Source organism: Trachemys scripta, chromosome 5 (assembly GCF_013100865.1).
Source record: "Trachemys scripta elegans isolate TJP31775 chromosome 5, CAS_Tse_1.0, whole genome shotgun sequence".
Lineage (NCBI taxonomy): Eukaryota > Metazoa > Chordata > Testudines > Emydidae > Trachemys > Trachemys scripta.
Genome location: NC_048302.1, coordinates 105,276,476 through 105,304,426, shown reverse-complemented (window position 1 = coordinate 105,304,426; position 27,951 = coordinate 105,276,476). Strand labels below are relative to the sequence as shown.

Here is a 27,951-nt window from a genome sequence, read left to right as displayed (position 1 = left end):
GAAGGCGGGAGAGCCGGGGCGGAGCTGCCTGTCGTGGGAGCTCTCGCTGTGTTGTGTGGGCACCCGCCCGGTGAACCCGGGGTCCCCGCTGTCTGCTGGCTCCGGGCGCGGAGCGCGGCTGCCCGGGGAAGGGGATGGGGCGGGAAGTGGGGAGGGTTTAAGGGGGACGGAGATCGACGGTGAGAGAAGGGGGCTTCCGAGCAGGCTGTGCCTTGTGCCTGCGGGTGCAGGAGCCGCCCGCCATGCCTGCTTTCCGGCAGGTCGGGGAGAAGCAGCTTCCCCAGGAAATCATCTTCATGGCCTGGTCTCCCAAGAGGGATCTCATCGCCCTTGCCAACAAAGTGGGGGAGGTAAGGCGGGGCCGCGGGGAACGGGGGCAGCTGGAGGGCCCGGCTCAGCGAGCTGGAAATGGTGGGTAGAGAAACCGCCTCCTTAGACAGGGCTGCTGGGATCTCTCCTGCTAGAGGGAGCGGGGTTCCCTGGCCGACAGTCCGTCTCCGCTCACAGCGAGGGGCCTGCTGCCTGCCCCGTCCACGAGCCGTTCCCTTAGGGTTCACCACACAGGGCTCCGCTCCGTGGGTCCAGTCCAGTGCCCTGCCTCTGGCAGTGCCCCTACCTGGTACTCCAGAGGGAAAGAACTCTAGTCTCCCACTTGCCAGCTGGGCAGTGCTGTGCCGGGGGGTAGCATTGGTTACCCTCAATGGCCATTACTGACATCCAAAACATGTCTCCTTATTCCTTATGGCCTCTTCAGACACATGAATAGTGGTGCATAGCTGTCTCCAGTCTTAGTGTGGCATGTATCTGTATGAGTGTGTGTGTGTGTGTGTGTGTGTGTTTTAAACCCTTCACATGAGAATGAGTTGTTAAGTGCCCTGGGTTTACCATGTTGGCAGTTCCAAGGCATTTTGTTAACTGTACAGCTAGTTTAGCCAAGAACTGTGTTCTTCCATGCTGGCTGCATGGCACAGTTGCCAACATCTGTTCAGGAGAGACTCAGGTTTACAGTAGCTGCTTGATGTGTGTTGCAAGGCAGAATTTAGTGGAACAGTGGTGTGAAGAATCTGGCACAATGCCTGAACCTGCTGTATCTGAATCTATCTCAAATGTTAAGTCTCTGATGACTTTGGGAAGCATCCTGTTTTCCTAAAGTGTTTTTAAAAATTGCTTGCTGATTTTCTTCCTGTCTTGTGTTCTCTCACAATCCTGATGTTCTTCAGATGTGTTCTGGAAAAGGGGTATCATTTAAATGTTCATCCCATCACCACAAGATTACGTACTCATCTTCAAAATGTTCAGGTTAAGATCCCTGGGAGTAACGAGCAATAGTTGCTGCTGTGGGTGAAGTGGGTATATTGTCTCTGTGTGTTTTTTTAACTATATATGTGGGCCTTTGTCCACACTATAATAGTTCTTGTATATTGGGCCAAAAATACTTTGTGATAGGAGAATTTTCGCCTTACTTTATCCTTTCTATTTTTTTACCAATCTAAGTAAATGGTAATTCTCAGCAGAATGCCTGTTTTTGTGTGTGATTTAACAAGTGTATAAAAATTAATTTATATTTAAAATAATTTTAAAACCAATAAAAGCACCAAAAACTAGTTAGTGGTGCAGAGGCAGACTGTATGTCCTGGAACAACATGTTATATATCAGTTTCTTTCTTGAGGTAACGTAATTTAGAGCTTCCCTTGCCAGTTTGCCACATATTGCTTCTGATCTTAAGGCAGTGCTGTTCACTGATGACAGGGTAGGGGGGTTGCTTCGATCAGAGACCGTTTTTTCTGGTCTCTCTCTCAGTTCCTGTTTTCCTAGTTTCCCTCTCTCCCTCCACAACACATTCTTTTTGTTAAAAACTCCACTGTCTACCAGTAGTTTTCAACCTGTGGTCCACAGACCCATGCAGGTCCGCATAGTATGCCTAAGATTTCCAAAAGGGTCTACACCTCCATTTGAATTTTTTTAGGGTGTCCGCAAATGAAAAAAGATTAAAAACCACTGCTCTACACTTTGGTCTCCTCATGATGAATCTGGCTATGGATGGGAAGATCAACTGCAATGCTTCCACAACACAAGTTACTATCTGCTGGGGAGGCTTCTCTAAATACCATACTATTCCGATTGGCCAGGCTGATTGTAGACTTCAGGTCTTAACCTAAAACCTCTTTTCATTGCTTCGTACTAGACAGTATGCCCCAGAACTGTGTGTGTGTATGTATGTAGAATGACTGCTTTCTTGATACAAATAGTTCTAGAACTGACTTTCAGGATGTGGGGATTTATTTAAGTCTAATAAAAAGGAGTGCATCTTTAGTGGCTGACTTAGAAAATATTGTTAAAGGAGGAAGATGTTCAAGTTTCCTACGTTTAATCTATCTGCTTTTCAGGTTTTACTTCACCGACTTGCAAACTTTCAACGAGTTTGGAGTTTGCCACCAAATGAAAATACAGGGAAAGAAGTTACAGCCCTTGCTTGGAGACCAGATGGCAAAAGTAATGTTAAATATATGATGCTTTGTGCTGCAATAAAAATGGTGTTGGAAATCAACAGATACCTTTAGTGAACACAGTACCAACTATCTCAAAAAGAAAATACCCACTACAAAATATTAAGAAAAGGGTAGCTTAATTTTATGTAGCAATACTGTTAAAATGAAGTGAAAGGTACCTCTTTGATGTGTGATGTAATGTATAAAGAATGGCCAAATTATTGTGGCACTGAAGTAACAGGTGACATCTAAAATCTGATCGCAATTATGAGAATATTATTATTCAAATTGCATGGCACAATTTTCAACTCTTAATAGTGCAAAGATGTTCTATGTCAGTCATCCATCTGCATCTGAATGAGCAGAATCTCCAATGAACTGGCATTCTTTGGGAATGAGTTAATTAAAAAAGATGAATATGGTCACGTAAATCCTTATGCAGATATTGCCCAATGAATATTCGTGTCAGTGTTCTAATCAAGTAGGGATGAGTTCTTGTGAGAATCTTAGAATTATGTTATGTTGCAATAAAATATCCTTGCTAATTGAACAGTGCGTCTCAAATGTATTTTTGGCACCAAATTTGCTAAGACTTTCGTCTGTGCTTATCTTATGTTTTCTCCCATGAGTAACAGTAAGCTAAGCATGGACTTAGGTTAAACATGGGCGTAAGTCTTTGCAGGATCAGGTCATTTGTCAGGTGTGATCCAATATACCATTTTAAAATAAAAAGATTGACTTCAAGTCTGCTTTTTAGTAAAATGGTTTAAAATTAGAAGTGAAATTAATGTACTATAAATAGAAAAAGAGAAAATTGTATATAGTACTTGGATTTAATGACTGAAGAATCATTTCATTTCCTAGCTTGTCGTATGTTTGAAGTAATTGCAAAGTTTTGTGTGTTGATTGTTTCACATTATTCTGTTACTTCTCTAGTTTTGGCTTTTGGCCTAGCTGATACCAAGCGTGTGATCCTGTGTGATGCAGAAAAGCCTGAAAGCTTACACTCTTTCTCAGTGGATGCTCCTATTACTTACATGCATTGGATGGAAGTAACTGAAGAAAGCAGGTAGCTCTAAAACTTTTCAGTTAAATAGTGGAATCTAGTAGTTAAGCAAAAAAAAGTAACTTTGTCACACAGCTCAGTCACTTTTCCCACCACTTCATTAAAAAAATCCCCTTTTTTGTTTCTAGTGTAGGTTTTACATATATTTATTGATAACAATGCAGTTCTAGTGCTATAAGCCTGATATTTTTGTTCTCTAGTTATAAGAACAAGAACACTTTTAATAAGTATCTTGTGCATCCATTTATTAATTTATAGTTTATTATAGCTTATTTATTTAGATATATGAACTAGTATTGACTTGCATAATTGCTGCTCAGTTTATGTAATGGTGCTGTTCTAATCATCAATCAATAATCAATATCAAACTTATTGCTGTAATCTGCTTCGTTGTACCTCGACTATGGAAAGTGATAAATTAAAATAATATTTTATCCAAATTTTCAAGAATTTTAGTGATTTGTTTATTTTTAATGCATTGATGGAAGACCCATAGCTATTGGAAGTGCTGTCTTCATTTCGTTTGTATGTCAGGACATAAGAGTACCCCCATTGTCTTGCAATTTGTGTGCCATTAGTCATAAATTGTGCTTCCGTTCACTCTATGACATTCGCACAGATATGATATGTGCCCTCCATAGTTCCACATGCCATAGAGGAAGATGGGGGCATCCCCGCACACATTTCTGTGTCCTCACAAACATTTCTACACTGGCTATATTAAAAATCCAAGAAATTCCATAAACAAAAATTTTGTTTAAAAGGGATTAAGGCTAGGTAAGTGTGACATTCTGACCTATAAACCCTCAAACACAAACCCTGAACCGGAAAGGAAATATTAAGCTAGGGGATATTTTTTAACCATAGACTAATGCCCTCGTAGCCTGTTTCCACACTCAGTATCTTCATAAGTAACTTCCTGCAGAATATGTTGTGGGCTTCCTTAATCTCTCTTTACAGTACTCTCTACATAATTTTAATTGCAGCCTCATGCTTCCAGCATAAACACACAAAGTGCTGGACACTTAACTTATGGATATACGTTAACCTGAAATGAGGTTGTAAATAAGGTTTTGCTTTAGACTGAGGAGTCTTTCTGTTGACTTCAGTGGGCTTTGGATCAGACCCATAGACTTGTGCTAGGAAGTATTTAAAGCTCTTAAGGGCAGGATAAATACATACATATATATATATATATACATTGTCTAGCACAATGAAGTCCTGTGCTCCATGATCAGGGCCCCACACACTGTTGGAATGCTAATAATTAATAACAATGGAAGATTTGGGAAGCAAACCACTGAACAAGCAAATATAAACTTGTTCTCCCCCTTTCTATGTGGGAAACGCCAAGCCAAAAGGAGAGGATATAAAAACAACAAGATAGCTCACTAGCCATCTTGTATTGATGTGATTGTGTTTTTAAAAGTGTATATTTAGAAAACAAATGATATGCTTGTGAGATTTGTAACTCTTTGAACATACATGATACGTTAAATCTAAATTACTACCTGGCTTTTTTTTTTTTTTTTTTTTTACTTTTTACTATTTTTAAAGTCTGGCTTTGCCTTTACTGACATTCTTAATAATTTCTTCTTTTTCAGTGTTCTCACTTCATTTTATAATGCTGAGGATGAGTCAAATCTTCTCCTGCCTAAATTACCTGCATTGCCAAAAAAGTAGGTGTTAAATTAAAAAGCCTAAATATGTTAATTTGTCATTTAGTGTCATTTTATGGGTTCTTTATGTTTAATAGTACACAACTGTTCTGAAGTAAATAAGAAGACATCTTTACTGAAGGCACTTATTTCTCAAACTTTATTTTGACTTCAATTTAGCTACAGTACCACTGCAAAAATTTTCAGGTAAGAACTGATGACTTCATATGTTTTCTTATAATGATGCTTATGTTTGCCTATGGGTTACCATAAACACATTTTTATATTTTAGTGAAGAAAAATCAGATGAGATTATGAAGCTCTTGGGTGATGTAAGGTAAATATTGTTCTTTGAAATCTGTTTAAAAAAAAACAAAACAAAAAACCCCAGCAAGTTTGGATTTAAAATAATTTGTAACTTTTTTTCTTAATGGTGACCTACAAAAGGGGTGTGACTAATTTCTGTGACTTACTTGTTATCAGGCTAAATGCCCTTGTCCTTGGAGGCAGTTCTGGATTCATCGAGGTTTATGCTTATGGAATGTACAAGATTGCTACAGTAACAGGGGTAAGTGTGTTTTTTTGTTTTTGTTTTTGGTTTTATTTTTAACTTTCTGCGTCATTTCTCCTCTTAAAATACACCATATTAGTTAACCACAGTTTTTAGTTCATCTTTGGGAGTGTAAAATATTGCAACTTCAGTATTATTATGCTTAAAACCCAAAGAGAGGGACAGTTGTGTGGTTTTAATTTGTTTTTTAATTAGTATTCTGTCTGGAAAACTTCAAATCCTGTATAATTTGAAATAAAGTGCACTAATTTAATACTGATCATCCAAAACAAAACAGTAAGCACACATTTTGTTTCCTCTCAATAGCTGAGACTTTTTTTTCTCTTTTCAGTTGATATTTACGCAGAAATAGAATTCCGTTTCTGTTTGAAATAAGGGCATGTGTTTAGTTAACAGATCAGCATAGTATATGTACTTGTACTTATGGGGCTATTGAGAAAGGGAGATACTTTAACCCCTTTACATTGGACTCTTTCAGGTGGCAGGTTCTTGCCTTGGATTATGCTTTTCTAGTGATTTGAAATCACTATCAGTCATTACAGAGGTGCAAGTTTCCCCAGACAGTGCACCGGAGATTACTTATTTCCAGGTGAGTAAAATGGAGACTGCAAGCACACAAATAGTAGTGTTTTCTAAATGTTCCGTTAAAATATTAAAACTATTTATTTTTACTTCTCATATCAAACAATTCTAATATATTGTCCTCATTTCTATTTACATAATGATAAATGTTATTTTTATTTCCACCTTCTCTAAAGTTCATGTAATATTTAGGTTTTTTAGATTCTTCATTTTGACTCAAATTGTTGTAATACGTGACTGACAGTGATGAAGCTCTGAAATGTTTGCATTTTTCTGAGTAGCAGCCATATTCTAAAGCCTTTTGATATACTGTCTCCTTTCTGCCAAACTAACAACTAAACAGTTGTACTATTCCCTATTATAGTGACTCAGATTGCCAAGCCTTTCCATATTGACACAATTTAACAATACTACACTTAAGATCTCGGTTAGTCTGTGTCTATTACATTGCTTCTATTCCAGTCAAAACACAAAAAACAAGTATCAGATTTATAAAATGTATAACAAGGATTGGCATAGATATCTTAAGGAAATGTCTACTTCACCTGTGATCTAAACAGCTGTTTTATCTGTTGAGTTTAAAAGAGGGAAAATTTAAAATGGAGAATGGACAAGTTTTTGTGGTTTTTGCCTTAATGCACATGATCCAGTCTATTGTAACAGAAAATAAAAAGACCATCCATCTGATTATAACTGTTGCTTGCATTGCATATTACAGCTGGACACCAGTCTGCTATCAGTTTATTTACCTGAGGTAACTCGAATGGCCAGGAAATTTACTCATATTTCAACTCTGCTACAGGTACATTTTTGTTATGAATTCTTTTTAATACCACAGTTATTGTAGGCATTGGATTTTTTAACCCTATTTAGGTTGATTTTTAAGTTAATATAGAGCACAGCTTTAGAAATGTAAAGATAAGATTCTTATGAGAACATATGTATGTTTAGTCTGAATTTTAAAAAAGTCACTGCACTAACTTTTATTTGCATTGCAGTATATAAAGTTGTCATTGACATGTATGTGTGAGGCATGGGAAGAAATATTGATGCAGATGGACTCACGTCTAACCAAATTCGTACAGGTATTGTGGTATAAGCAATTATTTGGGGAAGGCAGAGAATGAATAACTTTCTTATTTATATATATATCTCAGTTCTGTTTCTTTCATAGAAATCATAGGACTGAAGGGAACTTGAGAGGTCATCTAGTCCAGTCCCCTGCACTCATGGCAGGACTAAATATTATCTAGACCATCCCTGACAGGTGTTTGTCTAACCTGCTCTTAAAAATCTTCAATGATGGAGATTCCACAACCTCCCTAGGCAATTTATTCAAGTGCTTAACCACCCTGACAGTTTGGAAGTTTTTCTTAATGTCCAACCTAATCCTCCCTTGCTGCAATTTAAGTCTACTGCTTCTTGTCCTATCCTCAGAGGTTACGAAGAACAATTTTTCTCCCTCCTCCTTGTAACAACCTTTTATGTACTTGAAAACTGTTATCATATCCCCTCTCAATCTTCTCTTTTCCAGACTAAACAAACCCAATTTTTTCCAATCTTCCCTCATAGGTCATGTTTTCTAGACCTTTAATCATTTTTGTTCCTCTTCTCTGGACTTTCTCTTAATTTGTCTATATCTTGTGTAATGAACAGCTATCACAGGATAATGGTCTCTGTAAATTCAGAGGCAAGCTGGAGTCCATTATAAATTAATGTTTGCCAAGTGCTTTGAAGTTGAAAAAGCATTGTTTGAGGGTTCAGTAGTATTATCCTGTGACTTTCTAGTCTGATGATGATGATATACCAATTGACTTTTGTAGATCTCATTATTTTAATGGATTCATGTTCATGCAGTAGTGATGGTTGTCCACTAATATAATTATTGGCTGATTGCCTTCTTATTAGATTTGTGTTTTCTAGCCCACTGAATATACTTCTGTTAGTGATTGACCAGCCTGTCCATGAAAGTGTACAACTTGAGCAGTATGTTTACACTCTTAATTTGTGAGTGGCTAAAGTTGAATTCCGTTTTTTTATAAGCAAATAATTTCCTAGCACAGATTCCAATTATCATAACTATTGAACTGGAGCACCTGCAGCTCGGTTCATCTCACTGTCTTTACGTCAAGTAGGAAAAAGTATAGTACAATCTATATAAAGGAGCTATCAATGAGATGCTGTTGAAGTGGCATAAATTTTGTAATCCTTGCTAGTATTTAACAAATGAAAAAAATTGTTTGGTAACATAGATTCTGAATTAATAAAAATAATGTTCAAAACTCTTATCACTAATGGAATAAATGTGAAAGTAGTGAACATTTTTTCCTATTTAATCATTGAATTTCCAGTGATCAAGAATGCATTTTCAGTGTTCAATGATGTATTTTGTTTCTCTGTATTTTAAATGAGGTGTTTGCAATTCTAATGACGTAAATTGGTAATTAAACAAAAATCATCAGTTTATTTCAGTAATTTTTGATTAACAGGAAAAGAATACAACCACTTCTGTACAGGATGAGTTTATGCAGCTGCTCTTGTGGGGCAAAGCAAGGTAGTTGCTGCTTGGGTTTTTATATTCCAGTTTCAACTTGTAAATGCATATTCAGATTAAAGAAAGAACACTTATTTTAATTTTTGTCACTTAGCCTTGAACTTCAAGCACTTTTAATGAACCAACTAACAGTAAAGGTATGGTAATGTTTACTGTCTTTAAATGGTCTATTTCAATATCTTTCATAAGTGTCCTATTAATATACTGTAATGAAGCATGTCTCTTTTCTATCAGGGTTTAAAAAAGCTTGGTCAGTCCATAGAGTCTTCCTACTCCAGTATACAAAAATTAGTCATAAGTCACTTGCAGAGGTAAGTCATAGAACACATAATGAATTACAGAGATAAATTTATTAGTAAACATTCGTTTAAAAGAAATTGAGCCCAACAAAAACATGACCACTTCTTGTCATGCAGAGTTTAGTCTGTTGTTATTTTGTGACATCAGAAAACTATAAAATGTAATTTGAATATTAACTCTGATCTCCCTAAAATATTGTAAGGGAAAAAATACTTGATTTATGTAACTGATTAGTTATAGAAAAGTCTAACACTGTACAGGAAATGTGCTGTAACTGATGTTTGGGAGCTGTGATTCAAAAAAAAGTAGGTAATACTTTTGGACAGAATGCTTCCTTTCTGTAAAATGAGGATAATGATATATTTGAAAGAACTTTACAAAGTAGGGATGAGAAAGTGCTGTATAAGAGTAAGATATTATGTATAAAATATTTGTCAGTTAAACAGTGAGTCTCCACTTGATTAAGAAATTATGCTTTTCTGTAATAGTGGCTCTGAGGCATTATTGTACCATTTGAGTGAACTGAAAGGAATGGCATCATGGAAACAAAAATATGAGTCTCTTGGACTAGACGCAGCAGGAATTGAAGGTACAGTAATTGGCTTACTACTCATCACACTGATGTTCATTTTGAAAACTAAAAATGGTTGCTCTCTTTGCAGATGCTATTACTGCTGTGGGCTCCTTCATCTTAAAAGCAAACGAGCTTCTTCAGTAAGTATTTATTTGGAGAGTTGCAACACAATTTTATTTTCAATAGGGCTGTCGAGCAATCGCAGTTAACTCATGCGATTAACTCAAAAAAATTAATCGCACTATTAAACAATAGACTACCAATTGAAATTTATTACATATTTTGGATGTTTTTCTACATTTTTCAAATATATTGATTTCAACTACAATGCAGAATACAAAGTGTACAGTGCTCACTTTATATTATTATTTTTCCTTACAAATATTTGCACAGTAAAAATGATAAACAAAATAAATAGTATTTTTTCAATTCACCTCATACAAGTACTGTAGTGCAGTCTCTTTATCATGAAAGTTGAACTTACAAATGTAGAATTACATGTTAAAAATAACTGCATTCAAAAACAAAACAATGTAAAACTTTAGAGCCTACAAGTCCACTCAGTCCTACTTCTTGTTCAGTCAGTCTCTAAGACAAACAAGTTTGTTTACGTTTATGGGAGATACTGCTGCCTGCTTCTTATTTACAATGGCACCTGAAAGTGAGAACAGGTGTTCGCGTGGCACTTTTGTAGCCAGCATTGCAAGGTATTTACATGCCAGATATGCTAAAAATTCATATGGCCCTTCGTGCTTTGGCCGCCATTCCAGAGGACATGCTTCCATGCTGATGACGCTCATTAAAAAAATAATGCATTAATTAAATTTGTTACTTAACTCCTGGGGGGAGAATTGTATGTCTCCTGTTCTGTTTTAACCGCATTCTGCCATATATTGCATGTTATAGCAGTCTCGGATGTTTGTTTTGAGAACACTTTCACAGCAGCTTTGACAAAATGCAAAGAAGGTAACAATGTGAGATTTCTAAAAATAACTACAGACTCAACCCCAGGTTTTAAGAATCTGAAGTGCCATCCAAAATCTGAGAGGGACGAGGTGTGGAGCATGCTTTCAGAAGTCTTAAAAGAGCAACACTCCAATGCGGAAACTACGGAATCCGAACCACCAAAAAAGAAAATCAATCTTCTGCTGGTGGCATCTGAGTCAGATGCAGAAAATGAACATGTACTGCTTTGGATCGTTAGCGAGCAGAACCTGTCATCAGCATGTTACGCATGTCCTCTGGAATGGTGGTTGAAGCATGAAGGGACATATGAATCTTTAGCACATCTGGTACGTAAATATCTTGCGACTCCAACTACAACAGTGCCATGCGAACGTCTGTTCTCATTTTCAGGTGATATTGTAAACAAGAAGCGGGCAGCATTATCTCCTGCAAATTGTAACCAAACTTGTTTGTCTGAAGTAGGACTGAGTGGACTTGTAGGCTCTAAAGTTTTACATTGTTTTATTTTTGAATGCAGTTATTTTTTGGATAAAGCAACAGAGAGTCCTGTGGCACGTTTAAGACTTAACAGATGTATTGGAGCATAAGCTTCGTCAGACGCATGCCAATACATCTGTTAGTCTTAAAGGTGCCACAGGACTCTCAGTCTGGATCTGTAAAAAGCAACAAACACGGCTACCCCTCTGATATTTTTTTGTATGTAATTCTTCATTTGTAAGATCAACTTTCATGATAAAGAGATTGCACTACAGTATTTGTATGAGATGAACTGAAAAATACTATTTCTTTTTGTTTATCATTTTTACAGTGCAAATATTTGTAAGGAAAATAATAATATAAAGTGAGCAACTGTACATTTTGTTGTAATTGAAAGAAATATATTTGAAAATGTAGAAAACATCCAAAAATATTTAAATAAATGGTATTCTATTATCGTTTAACAGCGCGATTCATTTTTTTGATTGCACAACAGCCCTAATTTTCAAATGTAAAAATCTAACATATAGCTGAAATGAATGTTTGAAGATTTTTCTATGTCATTTCATGTATTAGAATAATCCCCTGCAGTAACTGTCCTATGACCTCCTTTATTTAAAACATATCTGAAATGATCAAGTGAGATATTGGAGTGATGAACAGGGCAACCAAAATGGATCTTAGGAAAAGAAGAAATATAACTGGTACAATAAAGGTATTTTATTCTACAGCGTGAGTACCAATTTTGTGGAAAAACAGCATATGATCATGTAATTGGAGACTGTATCATAATGCACATCCACTTGACTTTGCAACCTTAATAATAGTTAACATTAATCTTTTAACCTAGCTAAATTTGTGGGTAATAATATAAAATTTTTGATATTGTTTAATCCACAGTTCATATTTCAACAAAATTAGTTCTCTTAATGAGTAATTTCCAATGACCAGGGTAGTTTTAAACTTAGGTATAAAGCCACTAACTTAATTTTCCTTTCACAGAGTTTATGTATGTGCAATTTCCTAGGTTATTAGAAAAGTAAACTGAAAAAAATAGAAATTCCAAGCTCTGGAGGGGAGTATGGTCTAATGGTTATACATTTCTGTCTGTTCTCCCAGCTGTGATCCCTTCTGCCCCATCCCCTCCAACCTGTCTCAGTCCTTTCTCTCCTCTACCCTGTCTTCTTGTCCCAGTCCCTTTCTCTTTACTTACCCAATCACCACTCCTCAGACTTCATCCTAGTCCATCTCCTTGCCCAGACAATTCTAGGATCCCCCTTTGGGCTTGCTTTTGGAATCCCATTCTTCCACTGACTACCAGTTTCTCTACTTACCCACACCTAGTGCCAATCTCCTTTCCCAGCCAGTACTTGACCCATACCTCTCTACCTCACCCCAGCTCCTTGTTCAATCTCTCTCCTCCTTTCTGCAATTACAAGAAAATTCTAACTTCACCACTATAGCCCTGGACTGAAGGGAGCATGCGCCACTGCTCTGTGGGGCTTGTACATGCACCGTCCTGTCATCTATAGGAGCTTTGAGGGGATGGAGCATGCTCAGTGAGGATGGAATCTACAGAGATTTTAGCTGTTAGGCTCTAGCAAATCTGTACTGAGCATTTGTGAGCCGTGTTTCCCCCTCCCCTCCCCCAGGCTTATAATTTGACAAAATATTGGGTGAATTCTCATGCAGACCGGAAAAGGCATACCCCTGACACACGTATCTGCGCTCCTTCCAAATTTCAAGCCCCTACTCCAAAACATGAGGGTGCTACAACATATCAGAAAAAAGGTCATCAGAATCTTTTAACTGGGAAACATATTTTTCCCTAGCCTCGTTCTCCAAAATGACTGAACCAGTTTGGCTGAAATTTTCCAAAACAATTCAGCCTGAGGCAGACATCTAGCATGGAAAGTTCAGCTCAAGGAGTTAAACTTTGGCAAAGTTATAAACAACTGAAAGTAGTCTTGTAATGGGAAGTGTAAGGCATTGCTACCATCCCCGCCTATAACACAGTTAGAACTTCTGCATAAACTTGCAGCTTGTGGCCTTTGTTTAGATCAAGTCTTTTACCAATTTTCATTTTCTTTTTTTATACAGAGTTATAGACAGTAGTATGAAAAACTTCAAAGCATTTTTCCGATGGTTGTATGTGGGTAAGCTTAATTATATCCTAAGTATTTCATATCTGCTTTATATTTTAATTATTTGCTTTGGAATTGTCATAGTGTAAAAATATTTGCCTGTGGGTTAATCTGTGGAATTGACTTCTAACAAATGTAGTGTGATGAGCTCTAGCTTTTTAAAAAATAAATTAAATGATGAAAAGAGCCAGTATTGTATTTAAATATTGAAATGTTGGCAAAAAATAGATTGACTAAATCCAATTGTGGAGCTGGTGTTATGACTTTCTATTTATTGGCATCCTGGAAATTCATACAAGTTAAAGTGACTTTTTTCCTTTATATAGGTGATTTGGGGAGCGGGGGGAATCTCTGGCTATGGTTTATCTCCTGTATATTAACAGTGGCTGCTCTTGGCCAGTTTAAATGAAGAGCAGTCGCTTAATTGAGAAATCATTCTCTCCCCTCATTTCAAAACCTATATTAGTACTGAATCATACTAATAAATAAAACCTAAGAATCTTGATTCCTTGTCCCCTGCGCTAGTCAATATTGCATCTAAAGAGTAAACTTTCCTGCTCTATCATCTTTATCTTAATATTTTACCTTAGGAAAATGTTGAGTGTATTGGAAAAATAGCATTTTTGCTGTTCTCATTTTTCCCCAGCCATGCTGAGGATGTCAGAAGATCATGTTCTTCCAGAGCTGAACAAGGTAGTAGTAACTTCTTCCTAGTAGATGCTTTTTATAATATTGCAATGTTAAGTCTAATTCTGAGGGTAGTCAGTGTTTAGTGCAGTTAGAAACAAAAAACAACCTTTTAAGGTTGTTTCTTTGAAGTAAATTTAATTTAAAGAATGATGCTGTCCATGCTAGTCCTTTGGGATAGTTAGTGCATGAAATGCCCTCAGTTGCACATTATCAGCTGTAATGTGGCCGGCCTTATGTCTAATACTCTTTTTAAAAAAATCTCACTTTTCTCTTTGAAGTTGAGTAAACTGTGTTGACCATTTTAGTGAGTAGGCTGTATAGTGGATCTTTCCACCTTTTGAAGGAGGCTTACTCTTTGCTCCCCTCTCCAGTGGGCACCTTGTCCCTGACTGGGGTGTCTACTTCCTCCCCTCCCCTCAGCATTGCTTCTGTTTCTCTGAGTCTAAGCTAATATCACTGCTGTTGCATGATCTTATCTGCAGCAGTCCTTTACACACTATATGAAAGCAGTTGCTGCTCATGTAAACTTTTATTAATGTGAAGCTTTGTGTTTGATTTCACTTTGTTTTGAAGAAAATTGTTGCTTCCCAGTATTCTTCACCAGCAAAATTGCTACTCTGCTGCTATTAAGGTATAGTATATAGAATCATAGAAATAGGGCTGGAAGGGACCTTGAGAGATCATCTAGTCCAGCCTCCTTCGCTGAGGCAGGAACAGGTATGCCCAGGTCATCCCTGACAGGTGTTTGTCTAATCTGTTTTTAAAAATCCCCACTTATGAGGATTCCACAACCTCCCTTGGAAGCCTGTTCAAGTGCTTAACTATACTTAGGTTAGATATATTGGGGAAAAAAATAAATTCTAAGTCCCCTTTGCTGCAGATTAAGCCCATTATTTCTTTTCCTACCTTCAGTACACATGAAGAACAATTGATCACCATCCTCTTTGTAGTAGCCTTAACATATTTGAAGACTGTTACAAGCTTCCCCCTCAGTCTTCTTTTCTCAAAACTAAACACGTCCAATTTTTTTAACCTTTCCTTATAGGTCATTGTTTCTAAACCTTTTTATCATTTTTGTAGCTCTCATCTGAACTCTCTCCAGTTTCTCCACCTCTTTCTTAAAGAGTGGCACCCGGAATTTGACACCATACTCCAGCTGAGACCTAACCAGTGCCGAGTAGAGTAGGATAATTATCTCCTGTGTATTACATAGGGCACTTCTGTTAATATACCATATAATATTTGCCTTTTTAGCAAGGACATCACATTGTTGACTCATTGAATCTGTGATCCAGTATAATCCCCAGATCCTTTTCAGCTGTGCTATTGCTCAGCCAGTTATTCCCCATTTTGTAGTTGTGCATTTGATTTTTTTTTCCCTCCTAAGTCTAGTACTTTGCATTTGTCTTTGTTGAATTTCATCTTGTTGATTTCAGATAAATTCTCTTAAATAGTCAGGGTTTTGAATTCTAATCCTGTCCTCTGAAGTGCTTGCAACCCCTCTAAGCTTAGTGTCATTTGCAAATTCTATAAGCATACTCCATTATTTAAGAATCAGACCCAGGACAGACCATTATGGGACCCCCACTAAATATGTCCCCCCCCATTAGATAACTGCTCTTTGATTAGTCTTTCAAACAGTTTTACATCCACCTTATAGTAACTTCATCTGGACCACATTTTTCTGGTTTGTTTATGAGAATGTCATGTGGTACTGTGTCCAAAGCCTTACTAAAATCAAAGAAGGAAATTAGGGTGATTTGGCTTGATTTGTTCTTGACAAATACATGAATGCTATAACTTATGACCCTGTTATCCTCTAGGTGCTTACAAATTGACTGTTTTAATAATTTTGTTCCAGTATATTTCCAGATATTGAAGTTAGGCTGACTGGTCTGTAATTCCCTAGGTCTCCTTTAGACAATGATAGGTACTATGTTTGCCCTTTGTCAGTTCTCTGGGATGTTACCCATCTTCCATGAGTTTTCAAATATAATTGAGAATGGTTCTGGGATTTTTTTTTTTTTTCCCAGCTAGTTTCTTAAGTACCCTAGGGCGCATTTCATCAGGCCCTGCTGACTTGAATACATTTAACTTATTTAAATATTCTTTTACCTGTTCTTTCCTTATTTTGGCTTGTGTTCTTTTCTCCTGGTTTAATATTATTTGTGTTGTATCTGGTCATGGTTTACCTTTTTAGTGAAAACTGAAGCAAAATTTGCATTAAACACCTCAGTCTTCTTGATGGTGTCCATTATTAGCTATCCTTCCCCACTAAGTAGAGGACATAAACTTTCCTTCTTTTTCCTGCTAATGTGTATATATAGAACCTCTCTGGATTGCCTTTTATATCCCTTGCAAGGTACAACTCATTTTGTCTTTCCATACTTGTGCTGGTTTTTTACTTAACAATTTTCCCATGTTTCCACTTTTTGTAGGATTCCTTTTTGATTTGCAGGTCATTAAATAGCTCTCGAGGGAGCCATATTGGCTTCTTACCTTTAATATTGTGCCTTTGAGACAACTTCCAGCTTTCTTGAACTTCTTTTTCTCTCTAATTTTTCTTCTTATAGGACGTTACCTGCCAGTTCTCTGAGTTTGTTAAAATCTGTGTTTTTGAAGTCAATTTTTTTTTTTATTCTGCTGCTCACTCCTTCCTTTTCTTAGAATCATGAAATCTATAATTTCATGATCACTTTCATCCAAAGTGCCTTCAGGTTCACAACCAATTCCTTCTTGTTAGTCAGAATCAAGTCTAAAAGGGCTGGTTACTTCCTCTACCTACTGAAAGAAAAAGTTGCCCCCAACACATTCCAAGAATTTATTGGACACTTTTGATTTGTCTTATTACTTGTCCAACAGATGCCTGGGTAGTTGAAATCCCCTATTACTATGTTGTCTTATGTTTAGATAGTTCTGTGTTTTTTTTTTTTCTAGAAATTCCTCACCTACCACTACTTCCTATTTGTTGGTCTCTAATAGATTCCTGTAATGACATTGCCCCTGTCCTTTCCCCCCCTCTTATTTTCACCCAGAGGCTTTCAATTGGTCTCCCTCTCTCGTCCTTCTGGACCTTCATAACAAGTGTGTATTCTTGATGTACAATGCAACATCTCCCTTGTTCCTCTGTGCACCTTTCCTGAGCAAGCTATACCCCTCTATACCAGTGCTCTAGTTAAGAGATTTAAATTAAATTAATGGAGATATCCTATCTCCTAGAACTGGAAGGGACCTCGAAAGGTCATCGAGTCCAGCCCCCTGCCTTCATTAGCAGGACCAAGCACTGATTTTGCCCCAGATCCCTAAGTGGCCCCCTCAAGGATTGAACTCACAACTCTGGGTTTAGTAGGCCAGTGCTCAAACCACTGAGCTATCCCTCCCCCAAAGTCTCTGTGATGCCAATTAAGTAATTTAGTTTATGGACTAATACTTTCAGTTCTTTCTGTTTATTCCCCATACTCTTTGCATTTGTGTATAGACATCTGAAATGGTAAGCAGAGTCCCCCACTTTGCCCTCTTGTTGCTCTTATGACTTTTTTGGAATTTTTCATTTCTCTCTCCCAACATTTAGCTCTCGGTTAAGGTCACCTTTTTTTTTTTTTTTTTTTTTTTTTACATCTAGCTGTAGTCTTTTGTCACCTGCCTCCTTGGAACCTATTACATTCTACATATGTTTGAATTATGGTTATTTCATAGACTTTCCCCTTTTCATTTCCATTAGATGACTCAAAAAGATATCACATTTGTTGCTGATTTTCTTACTGAACACTTCAATGAGGTAAGGTATTTCAGTTTACTGAGTGCTTTTATGCATGCACCCTAATTCTGTTTTGCTTCAGACAACTGACCTGGAAAGGCTGGTTAAACTAAATTGTTTGGTTTTTTTTTTTTAAGTGTCTCATTATGAAAAATCATCTAATTCCCCTTGTCTTAAGTACTGTCAGGTCAGTATTTTGTGTTTAAAATTTGTTTTATGTTTGGTTCAGGCACCAGAACTCTACAATCGTAAAGGAAAATACTTCAATGTAGAGAGAGTTGGTCAGGTAAAGTATCAGGCTGTATATTGAGATAAGAGAGACAAGGTATATGGACGAGCAGCAGCTGGGGAAAGAGGAACAGGGGAGCAAAGGCTAGAGTATTAAGATTATGTAGTTACCAAAGAGCACTCCTTCTAACTCCCTTTCTGCTGCTCATAACACACACACAGTTGTTAAGAGTGGAGGATATTATTTTATCTTTATTAGGGAAAGATTAATTAAAAAGAAAATTAATTGGATTAATATCTTATACATTATTTTCCTCATTTGTATGGTGTATTTAAAAAAAAAAGGTGGAACGTAGTTGAAACTAATGTTGATGGAATGAAATTGAAATCTGTTTGCTTGATGTGTTCAAAACATGGGACCACTAGTATTAGAATCTGAAATTACAGTTTCAAAGAGAAATGGTTTATAACTATCTCTGATAAGAAGTTCCACAGCATTTTGAGTAACTTGTTATAACCTGATTTAGAATGGACAATAAAACATTTTCTAAAGACCTGGGAAGAAGGCCCCAAAACTGGGTTATTTATTTTTTAAAAAAGGCCAATTTAGTGAGGATATTATGACATGTATTCCTCCAATACAGTCCTTCAGTGAATGTGTCATAATTATCTTGTTTTTAAATGTTTACTGCATGGATCTGTCATTTCTTCCAGTACTTGAAAGATGAAGATGATGACCTTGTATCCCCACCTAACACAGAAGGAAACCAGTGGTTTAACTTTCTTCAAAACAGCACACATCTTAAAGGTATTGCATGTTGCTATTATACTGTGAATCAAAGATACATGTGCAGATTTGACAATATTAATAATACCTGTGTAGGCATGAGTGCAAGTAGATTATACTGTGTCAATGGTGTAGAAATAAACATGCAGATCTCATTGCCCTATAAAGTGGTTTCCATACAGCCCCCTGCTCAATCTAGAATAAGATCAAAGTTTTGGAAACTGTTTTTCCTCAGGTATTATGGAATCCCTCTCCCTTTTACATTCTTCTCTCAGTCATGTAAATTAGACGTCAAGTAGTTGATGCTCATAGTAATTTGTTTTTGACTGCCTTGGTGGTCTAAAACTCTTCCATAGCATGGACCAAATTATAACAGAGAGACTATCTTGTCTTTCTGCCTATTCACAATCATGTAGCATCCTTATGGCAACTACAGTAATTGTTTATATGACAAAATATATCTGGAAAGTTATGTAATATAATTTAGGTATCTTTTTCATTTGATTTAGTGGCTGGAAATAGCCAGCACCATGTAACCAGCCAGCTTTCTGCCACCAGCAGAGAACGCTGCACAGTTTGAGAATGATTGTACAGTATAAACCAGCTTCTTGTTAGTATCACAAGTCAGCAAGTATTAAGGTATTCACTTGCCTAGTTATCTGCATAGAAATGTAAGCTTGAAGGAGTAGGAACATAAGTGGTTTTGTGAGTGATGCTGTAGTTCCAGATTTTGGTAGTTTATATTACCTTCTAATTCAGCGTATATTTATTATTTTTCCAGTAAAATCTTTGTAGAGAAAGGAATTAGATATACTTCAGAAGATAATTAGTACAAATACATTTCATGCACACACATTTAAATTTATCATGTCTCAAAGCAAGGAAATTCAAGCTGAAAATATTTCCATAGTAGATTCGCTAAGAGGAAAGAAGCATTTTTGGTATAGCAGGATGCTTCATGACACTGCTAGCTGTTGGCTGACTGCAACTCCCCTGTTTATACCATTTAAATTAGTTGGTGGGGAAGAGAGCTACAAAGACAAACAAGACTCCAATTCTGATTTCTATATCCAGACCCACACTGTGCTTCTGCTAGAATGCAAACTCATTTAACTGTATCTTTACAAAAACTGTATTTTTTCACAAAAAACATAATTATTTGTTTGCAGAAAGTCCACTGCTGTTTCCCTATTACCCTCCGAAATCACTGCATTTTGTCAAAAGGCGAATGGAGGGGATTATTGATCAGTGTCTACAAAAACCAGCTGTAAGTCCTGTTTGTAACAAACAGTGTGCATTTTGGGACAACAATTGCTGCTGTTTTGATCTTTTGATTAATTACTCTAAATTGTTTAAAGTGAATTTAGTACTCATTGAAGGTGCCACATTGTATGCCTTAAGGGCTGAAGTTCCCTAATTAGCCGTAGACAAGGTGTACCACATGGATGGCAGTAGTGCAGCTTCCCTTTCCAGTGTGTCTCGAGCCTGTCATGGGGCTGAGAAGGTGGTTAAATCTCTCTGCCTGTTCAGTTCTTTGCTTCTCACACACACAACTAGTATCCATTTTTAAATTTAATTCATTTTATTTTCCAAGAAACAGTACAGTGGTTTAATAAATAATTTTTAAAAAGTGTGTCAAGTGATACTAGATTTTGTGATAAGGACATTTATTCAGAAGGAACTAGGCTGAGTCAGTCTGTTTCAGGTAGGTTGTGATTACTTTAAAAAAGGTGGGGAGGGGTGTGTGTGTGTGTGTGTGTGTGTGTGTGTGTGTGTGTGTGTAACTAAATATTTTTTTCTGTATTTTGGAATGTTTTAATGGTGTGTTTCAGGATGTGATTGGAAAATCAGTACATCAAGCAGTTTGCATGCCTTTATACAAAGGATCTAAAAGGTAAATTTTTTCCCTACATTATGTTTAGTGTTAATTAGCATAGAATTATTGAAATTGTTACCTTCTGACTTTTTTTGGTTTGCTGTTTTAGTGAGGACTCTACACCTCGATTATTTAAATTACCCTTTATGTAAGTATACTGCTCTTCTTACTGTATTTCATTTACCATGTTTTATGTTTTGGTCTAACTTTTTTGTTTTGTTTTGTATTTTAGGTGGAATGACAAATCCTCCAACTTACATTATGTTCTCTTCACCATGTTAGAAAGTTCTCTTTCTAAAATTTACATTTTGAGGCGGCACACAGATGTTTCCAGGTAAGAAATTGATTGGAAATGAAAAAGTATGCTCTTGGGGCCTGATTTTGCAGCCAGATGTATCTAGATCCAGTTCCAGGCTTAGGACCTTGCTCTTCGTTGCTGGATTGAGTTATTTTACTCTTCCGTGATTGTATGCTTCTTTATTCAAATGGAAATGTGTCAAGTATTCTTTGCTCCTTCCTTCCAGTGAGGAGTAATGGTAATGTTAAATGGGTTCTTCATCTTACTTTATAAATATTCACCTTGGTCAACTCCTCGAACCTTGTGATAGACCTTGTATAGTTATTACAAAGCTTATCACAGTCTGTAAAAATGGGAAGATGATCTCAGTAGTTTGGACAGGTTATACTCTTAATTTCTTAGAGTAAATTGCTTTGTTCCAGTGATTAGTAGCTCCTGATGCCATGGTCTGCAACGCAATTCTGTAACTTCAGTCCTTTCATCCATATTGTCTTTTGCTTTTCTTCTTCCACACCCCATCCTTGAGAGTGAAAGCAACGTATAGCAAGCCTATCTGTTCACATCTAAATAGGCTGTGCAGTCTGTTCCAGTAGTTGGTGTAAATCTTTGGATTCTGGTATTTTGGCATGGAACTTTAAGGACGAGTAACACAGGTAGTTTTCTCCCTCCTTTAGGTCTGCTAATAATGGACTACTTGCTGTTGATTTTGGAAACTTCTTGAACAACAGTATAAATGAAAGCTCAGATACAAGGTTAGTATATTTGGGAAACAGGGTATTCAATAATTTATCAGATTATGTTCCTTCAAGGGTTTGCTTATTCTACTTAATATTTTTTTCAGCTGTTTACACTTAGAGTAACTTGCAGGATCAGGGTCTTTGTGGGCAGACCTGGGCACCTGCTTGCATCCTCATTGAACTTACAGGATTTTGGGCGGGTGGCTTACTTTGTACTTGAACTCAGTTTCCTTGAACTTATCATAATTTGCTAGATGGAAACGAAATTAGTTTAGTTCTGAAACTGCTCTTGCCTAAACATGGAATACTGACACTTAAAAACAGTGACACAAAATAAGATCTTAACAAATAGTAATATGCATGAAGTGCATAATGGTTGGGCATAATTTCCTCAATGCAGTGTTTTTGGGGAATTCTCTTCCCAGGATTTCCCTTTTCTCTGCTCTCCACATCTCAGAAAAGCCATGTCAGGCCAACTTCTCCTTCCAGCAAGGGAGAGCTAGATACAGCTGCCTTCAGAGCTAACCAACCAACACCTGTTTCAGCAATACCAAATATTTCCAGGGTGATTGGCTTGCTTTTTTTTTAGTATTCCCATTCCCTGCCTTTTTGTGTGAAGGATCACACAAACTTTGGCCCTGAATATCTATCGCCTGCATGTGGCATTGCCATAAAAACAGTGGACTGCCAAGCTTTCTGTAACCATAGGGTCATGACTGCGTATTTTTATGACCTTTTTGATCAATAGCCCAGGTTAAGAACACTTCATTTGTGGACTGAGGCAAAACTTGGATCTAAAATGTGAAACATAAATACTGATCACTTACTTTAAGATCTTTCAGTATTTATTCATTCAGTTTATTCATTTACTTTTTGTAAAACTTGATGGAATACAACTAAACACATCATCTGTTTTGCTATAGCTTCTACAGTTGTGTAGATGCACATTTTTATGATGATGAAACTATAACCGTGGTTCTTAAGGAGAATGCTGAACAAGAAGGCAAAGAGAGAATCTTGGCTCAGTTGCCTTTATCTTCAGTGTACGTTGACGAGGACCAAGAAAGGGAATTCAGCTTGAATTCTAGTAAAAGGTATGAAAATATGACCCCCTGAAAATTAAGAGCCGAAAAGCAGATTATACAAGTATCTGATTTGTGTACAGTTATACACTTAACACACATGTATTTTAAAAAGAAAAAAAATAACTTTTCTTCCTCTGAGGGAAGATGATTACAGTTGATTACAACTTCCAAATCTAATGTTTGTGCATATTTAAGCTTGCATGCTACTTATAATAAAAGTTCACATCTCTTTTTTTAACAAATGGGAGAGCCAATTTTGAGAATGTACTGAGGAAGTAGAAATGTTGTCTGTTTTTGTGTAAGAGGATTTGAGCCTCACCACTCACTGGAGTACTAGAGACTCAGGAACAGGAGTGAATACACAAGATCTGCAGTTGCACTGAGAGGGATAGGGTAATAAAAAGTTGAGGGAATATTTCTTCCTCATTCTCCCAGTGTTTGTACTTATGAGTATTATCACTGTCTGCTGAAAGAACAGAACTAACTTATCCCTGGAATGAAAGAGCAGGATCAATGCCTTCCCATATTTATTTATATTGCCATAATGGTTTCAGGGTGAGAAGAGAGATTTTGGGTATATTGTAAAGAAAAATATGTTCAGTAACAGAAATTTAGAATATATGCAGTAGGATAATCACAATGCTTATAAGTCTATTATCTGTGGTGCAGTGAAATTTTAATTCTGTCATTTTTGTCTGAGGTTACTCAGGGTAGAGTTGCTGCTTACACACATAAACAATGAATTTCTTTTTTTTACTACATCTAGGCTGGATGAGCAATCTGATGATATTCCTACACGTACTGTCTTTTTGGAGAGTCAGTGGAGAGTACTGGAGAATATGAAAGCTCAGTATGTTGCTGTGAATGGCATTCGGAAAGTTTCTTGTGTGGTAAGTATCATGTTTACAGTCTAGTATATAAATCATTAAGGGAAATAGTTTGCTGATGCAGTGACTGAAGAGATTGATACTCTGCATCTGTTACTCTTAGGGCACTTATCATATATACTCGTTCATAAGCCAAATTTTTTTTAGTAAAAAAGGGAAACACCAGAGAAGGGGGTCGGCTTATGAAAGGGTATAGAGAGGGAGAGGTGGGACACAGCCCCTGCCCCCAACAGAGGGAGCAAGGAGAGGCAGCACAGCCAGCAGAGCCAGAAGGGAAGAGGCAGGGCCAGAGTCTCTCTACTTCTGGCCCTGCTGCTCTCCCCCCAGCCTCTGAGGCAGCTGCAGCTCCGGGGCTGGCAGGCTGCAGCTGTGCCACTCAGCACTGCCCCCCCAGAACAGGCTGTGGCTGTGCCACCCGGCCCGCTGGAGCACGCTGTGGCCGTGCCGCCCGGCCCAGCCCCCTGAAACATGCTACGGCCGCGCCGCTTGGTCTGGCCCGCTGGAGCAGGCTGCGGCCATGCTGCCCAGCCTGCCGGATCAGCTCCAGCCAGGCCAGAGAGATCCTCCCCTGGCCCTCCCCATTTAAGGTGGGAAGGGATGGGGAGAGTGTGGGGGTCCCAGGCTAGGGGTTGGGTCATGTGGGGGGTGGTCAGAGGGGTTACTCCCTTGACCCCCAGCTTCTCTTCCCCCCCACCAGTTGCTGTCCCCGCCCGTAAGGATAAGCAGCTGGCACGCCAGGACACTTTGTTTACTTAGGTTTACCTCCGTGCCTGCAGACGCTCGAGGTAAACAAACCATCTCGGCCCACCAGCGGCTTATCCTGATGGCCCAGGAGCCAAAGTTTCCTGACCCCTGAATTATAGAGTTGGTTTATGAATGGGTCATAAAAATTTCTATTTTTACTTAGCCATCTTAGGGGTGGGGGGGGGGGAGGTCGGCTTATAAACGAGACGGCTTATGATCGAGTATATACGGTAATTTGTTTTGTAAAAAAATGTTTTTTATATCCTGTATTCTGCAAGATCCTTGGAAAGAAAGGAGGAGACAACCTGCATCTTCTCTCCATAGTGTAAAAAATTATAATTATAGAACTTAAATGTTTGCTTGCTTCTGTGTAGATAGATTGGTTAGTTTAGACATATTTATCTTATTCTAAATCAGCCATAGCAATGCAATAGGTTTATCACTAACTTGTTACTTTACTTCACTCCATTTAAAAGAAAATCAAGATTTTAGTAAGTGCTTCTTTTTAAAGGCATTGGCTAACATTTTCAAATAATTTTTTTTCTGTTAATTTTATTAATGAAAACTTCTAAATATTTCCATAGCTAAGTTCGAATCTCCGTCATGTCAGAGTATTTGAGATGGATGTAGAAGATGATGGAGAGGCAGAGGAAGAGGAAGAGGAGGAAGAAACAACTCCAGTTGTGGGTGGTGAACACGAAGAGCTGAATCTGTCTGCAGTTAACCACAATAGTATGTGTGGTGGTTCTGTTGAGGTGGCAGATGGAACAGAAGAACATGAATCAAGCCTGGATTCTTGACCTGATCCTTGATATGTGTGCCTTCACTATAACAAAGAAAGGAGAAGAGACTAAAAGCTAACTTCAAACCATTGATACTTTTCTTTGTACTGTACCAAATATTATATTAATGTTGTTGTGGATGTTGTAGAATACTACACAACGCCTCAAACAAAATCCATTTCTTTGCTCCAGAGTGTGTTTACTGAATGTTCATTCTGTTACAATTAGTTTGTAACAAGCACAATAGTTTCTTTCTGGAGTATTGCAGTATTGAATATGTGTGCGGAAGAGGGTGGTGGGGAGGGACAGCTGGAGTTTTAAAGGGACATAACCAATCTTTGTAGCCCATAAATTTACCTGCCTGAGGAGAACGTGATCTAGGGGTCAAATTTTCAGATGTATGCTTAATGTTTATGTCCATTTGAGGGGTGCGAACATTCTGTGCCCTTGTATGTATGTTTACATACATATTTGACTAACACAGGTTTGCAGGGATGCATTGGGTATTTGGCTGTCCAAGTTTAGCTGGTGCACATTTCAAAAGTTTAACTCATACTTTTGTAATTCTTGCTTGTGTTACAGGGAACCCAAAAATTGTTAAAACAACCACCCCTGACCCACCCATTAAGGTTGTTAAACCCCAACTATGTCTGTGTTACATTATATGCAACAGAAATATATTGCAACCTGTGGTGTGGTGCACGAGACAATTCTTGAACATTTTCCCCTGTGTATTTTATGATGGAAAATTATATTATTACAGAGAATATATTTTTCTATTCTGATGTGTTTGTATGTCCCATGTATGCTTTCAATTTTGCTATAGTCATCTCCTTTATTAATTTATGTTTATTGTTGGAGTGTTGTGGTGCTCAATGTGAAAGCTAGAAACTTGTTTAAAATCTGAAAATGTTTGCCTGTTGCTGAGTAGTTAGCCTCCTTTGTTCTATAACTGCAGCTCAACTCTTTGAATTAACAGTGCTGCTAAATACATAATACTATAAAACTGTGTGAGTGAATTTGTGTAACTTGAATTGGCGAAGTTAACTCTTATGCATGTGTTCCAGTTCTACACTTTTTTAAAATTAAAAACAATTACTACAAAACGTATACAACTATTCTCTATAAATTGCTTTTCTTTGATTGTGTTGGTGTGTCTAATGCCAATGAGTGATTCTAGAAATTATCATTCCCACCTTATCAATATGTAATTTGATTTTTTTTTTAAATGGACCCTTATTGGATGTATAATTCTTACTTTCTAAAGAAAGTTTGTGGACCTTTTACTAGCAGAGAGAGATTTGTAAACATAAAGTGATTGGTATGGTTTGAGAGGTTTTAGTATAGGAAGCTCCTTAAAAATCAGCTCCCTCCCATCTCCTGTTGGACTACCTAAAAGTTCAAAGGCTGCTGTCTGCAGAGTGGACTTGCTTGTTGAAGCATTCACTACTGATGGAGAGCAGGCTCGGTCCAAGTCTTCCTTCGATTTGAACTGTGAAATGGCCTAGTTTGAGTGTTCTGGAAAAACAAGTCACCTGGATCCGCCTTCTTTTTAAGTGGCTGTAGTGCTTGGGTTTTGAAGCATTGCTTTCTGCTTTGCCACAGTTCGTTTTTCTAAATCTCTGTAATAGTCCTGTACTACAATATGCTCTTTAGAAATACTCAATTATTACTTCCATTCATCTTCTTCAGTCTTCCTAACCCAGTGTATACAGCACATATATGCAAGGGCCCAGTCCTGCATCCACTGAAATCAATGGGAACTTTGCTGCCAGCTTCATTAGGTACATGACTGGTCCCTAAATCTCTAGTATGCACAATACAAATGATGTGTCAGTTTAGAAATATTTCTCAGCCTATTTAGGTTGGCGACTAGTTAACTAAAGTAAAATGTTTTTCATGACCCCCTTACATTTACTATGGAAGTAGGAGTACAAAAGATAAGCGTATATAATTTGTGTGTGTGTCTTTCGAGAGGTTGACAGAATACTTGACCTCGAAGGGTTAGAGTGCACAACAATTGGGGAACAAAATTTTCTTTGTTTAAAATTTGTAATATATTTTTCAACACCTCACAGCTGCCTTGATCATCTTTTCTGACCCTCCGGGGGGTTACGACCCACTGGTTGAGAAACACTGGATTAGAGCCTTTAGTCTTTCCTGATGATGTTTCTTTGCAGGCAGTCCTCCGACTTACGACACAATTGGTCCCCGAAAATCGCATCGTAAGTGGAAATGTCATAAGTCGGAACTGAGCATGTATGAACGTAGATTGAGCGTTGTGCTGTTCGTCGTAACTCAAACATCGTAAAGTCGAGGACTACCTGTACATCTGAATCTTTGTACTGAATCTGATTGTTGGAGCCCATCACCTTCATCAGACAAGGCCCCAATCAGCCCAATTGTTGTTGTCATATCTTTAGTTTTGATGGGTGGTATGTGGCCAGTCATTTGATCTTATCTTCTCTAAGACTTGCTTGTATTCCTGGGGGAATTCTGCGCCACTGCGTGTGTGCAGAATTCATGTCCCCGGCATTTCTTTTCTTCCCTGTAGAAAACTGACTTTCTGACAGGGAAGCAAAGGGAAGCTGCAGGAGCAGTCATGCACCACTCCCTAGCTGTGCATGTGCAGAGTTTCTGGCACCTGGAGCAGCCGGCGGAGAGGTAAATCACTGCAGCACTGGGGACACCCCAGCCA

The 27,951-nt window shown here is 37.7% G+C and overlaps 1 protein-coding gene across 2 annotated transcripts; it reads left to right on the top strand.

Annotated features, from left to right (window-relative positions):
• Nucleotides 1–25,515, top strand: ANAPC4 (anaphase promoting complex subunit 4). Of its 2 annotated transcripts, XM_034771726.1 has the most exons (28): nucleotides 1–350; nucleotides 2,389–2,494; nucleotides 3,427–3,559; nucleotides 5,161–5,235; nucleotides 5,395–5,421; nucleotides 5,507–5,551; nucleotides 5,698–5,782; nucleotides 6,264–6,374; nucleotides 7,086–7,169; nucleotides 7,366–7,452; nucleotides 8,857–8,921; nucleotides 9,016–9,058; nucleotides 9,156–9,232; nucleotides 9,710–9,810; nucleotides 9,884–9,935; nucleotides 13,339–13,394; nucleotides 14,029–14,075; nucleotides 17,794–17,850; nucleotides 18,059–18,115; nucleotides 18,772–18,865; nucleotides 20,014–20,111; nucleotides 20,677–20,738; nucleotides 20,830–20,868; nucleotides 20,953–21,054; nucleotides 21,693–21,770; nucleotides 22,679–22,849; nucleotides 23,607–23,730; nucleotides 25,056–25,515. In XM_034771726.1, exons 1-28 carry the CDS (start codon nucleotides 243–245, stop codon nucleotides 25,269–25,271), a joined length of 2,400 nt encoding a protein of 799 aa, XP_034627617.1. In that variant the 5' UTR covers nucleotides 1–242; the 3' UTR covers nucleotides 25,272–25,515. The 2 variants fall into 2 exon arrangements, with proteins under 2 accessions (XP_034627617.1, XP_034627618.1); XM_034771727.1 differs by lacking the exon at nucleotides 7,366–7,452.
• Nucleotides 25,516–27,951: the final 2,436 nt, after the last annotated feature.

Coding starts and splice junctions, on each gene's coding strand:
- ANAPC4 (XM_034771726.1), top strand. CDS start 243: ATGCCTGCTTTCCGGCAGGTCGGGGAGAAGCAGCTTCCCCAGGAAATC. Junction 5,236..5,394: donor TTACCTGCATTGCCAAAAAA/GTAGGTGTTAAA, acceptor ACTTCAATTTAG/CTACAGTACCACTGCAAAAA. Junction 13,395..14,028: donor TTTCCGATGGTTGTATGTGG/GTAAGCTTAATT, acceptor ATTTTTCCCCAG/CCATGCTGAGGATGTCAGAA.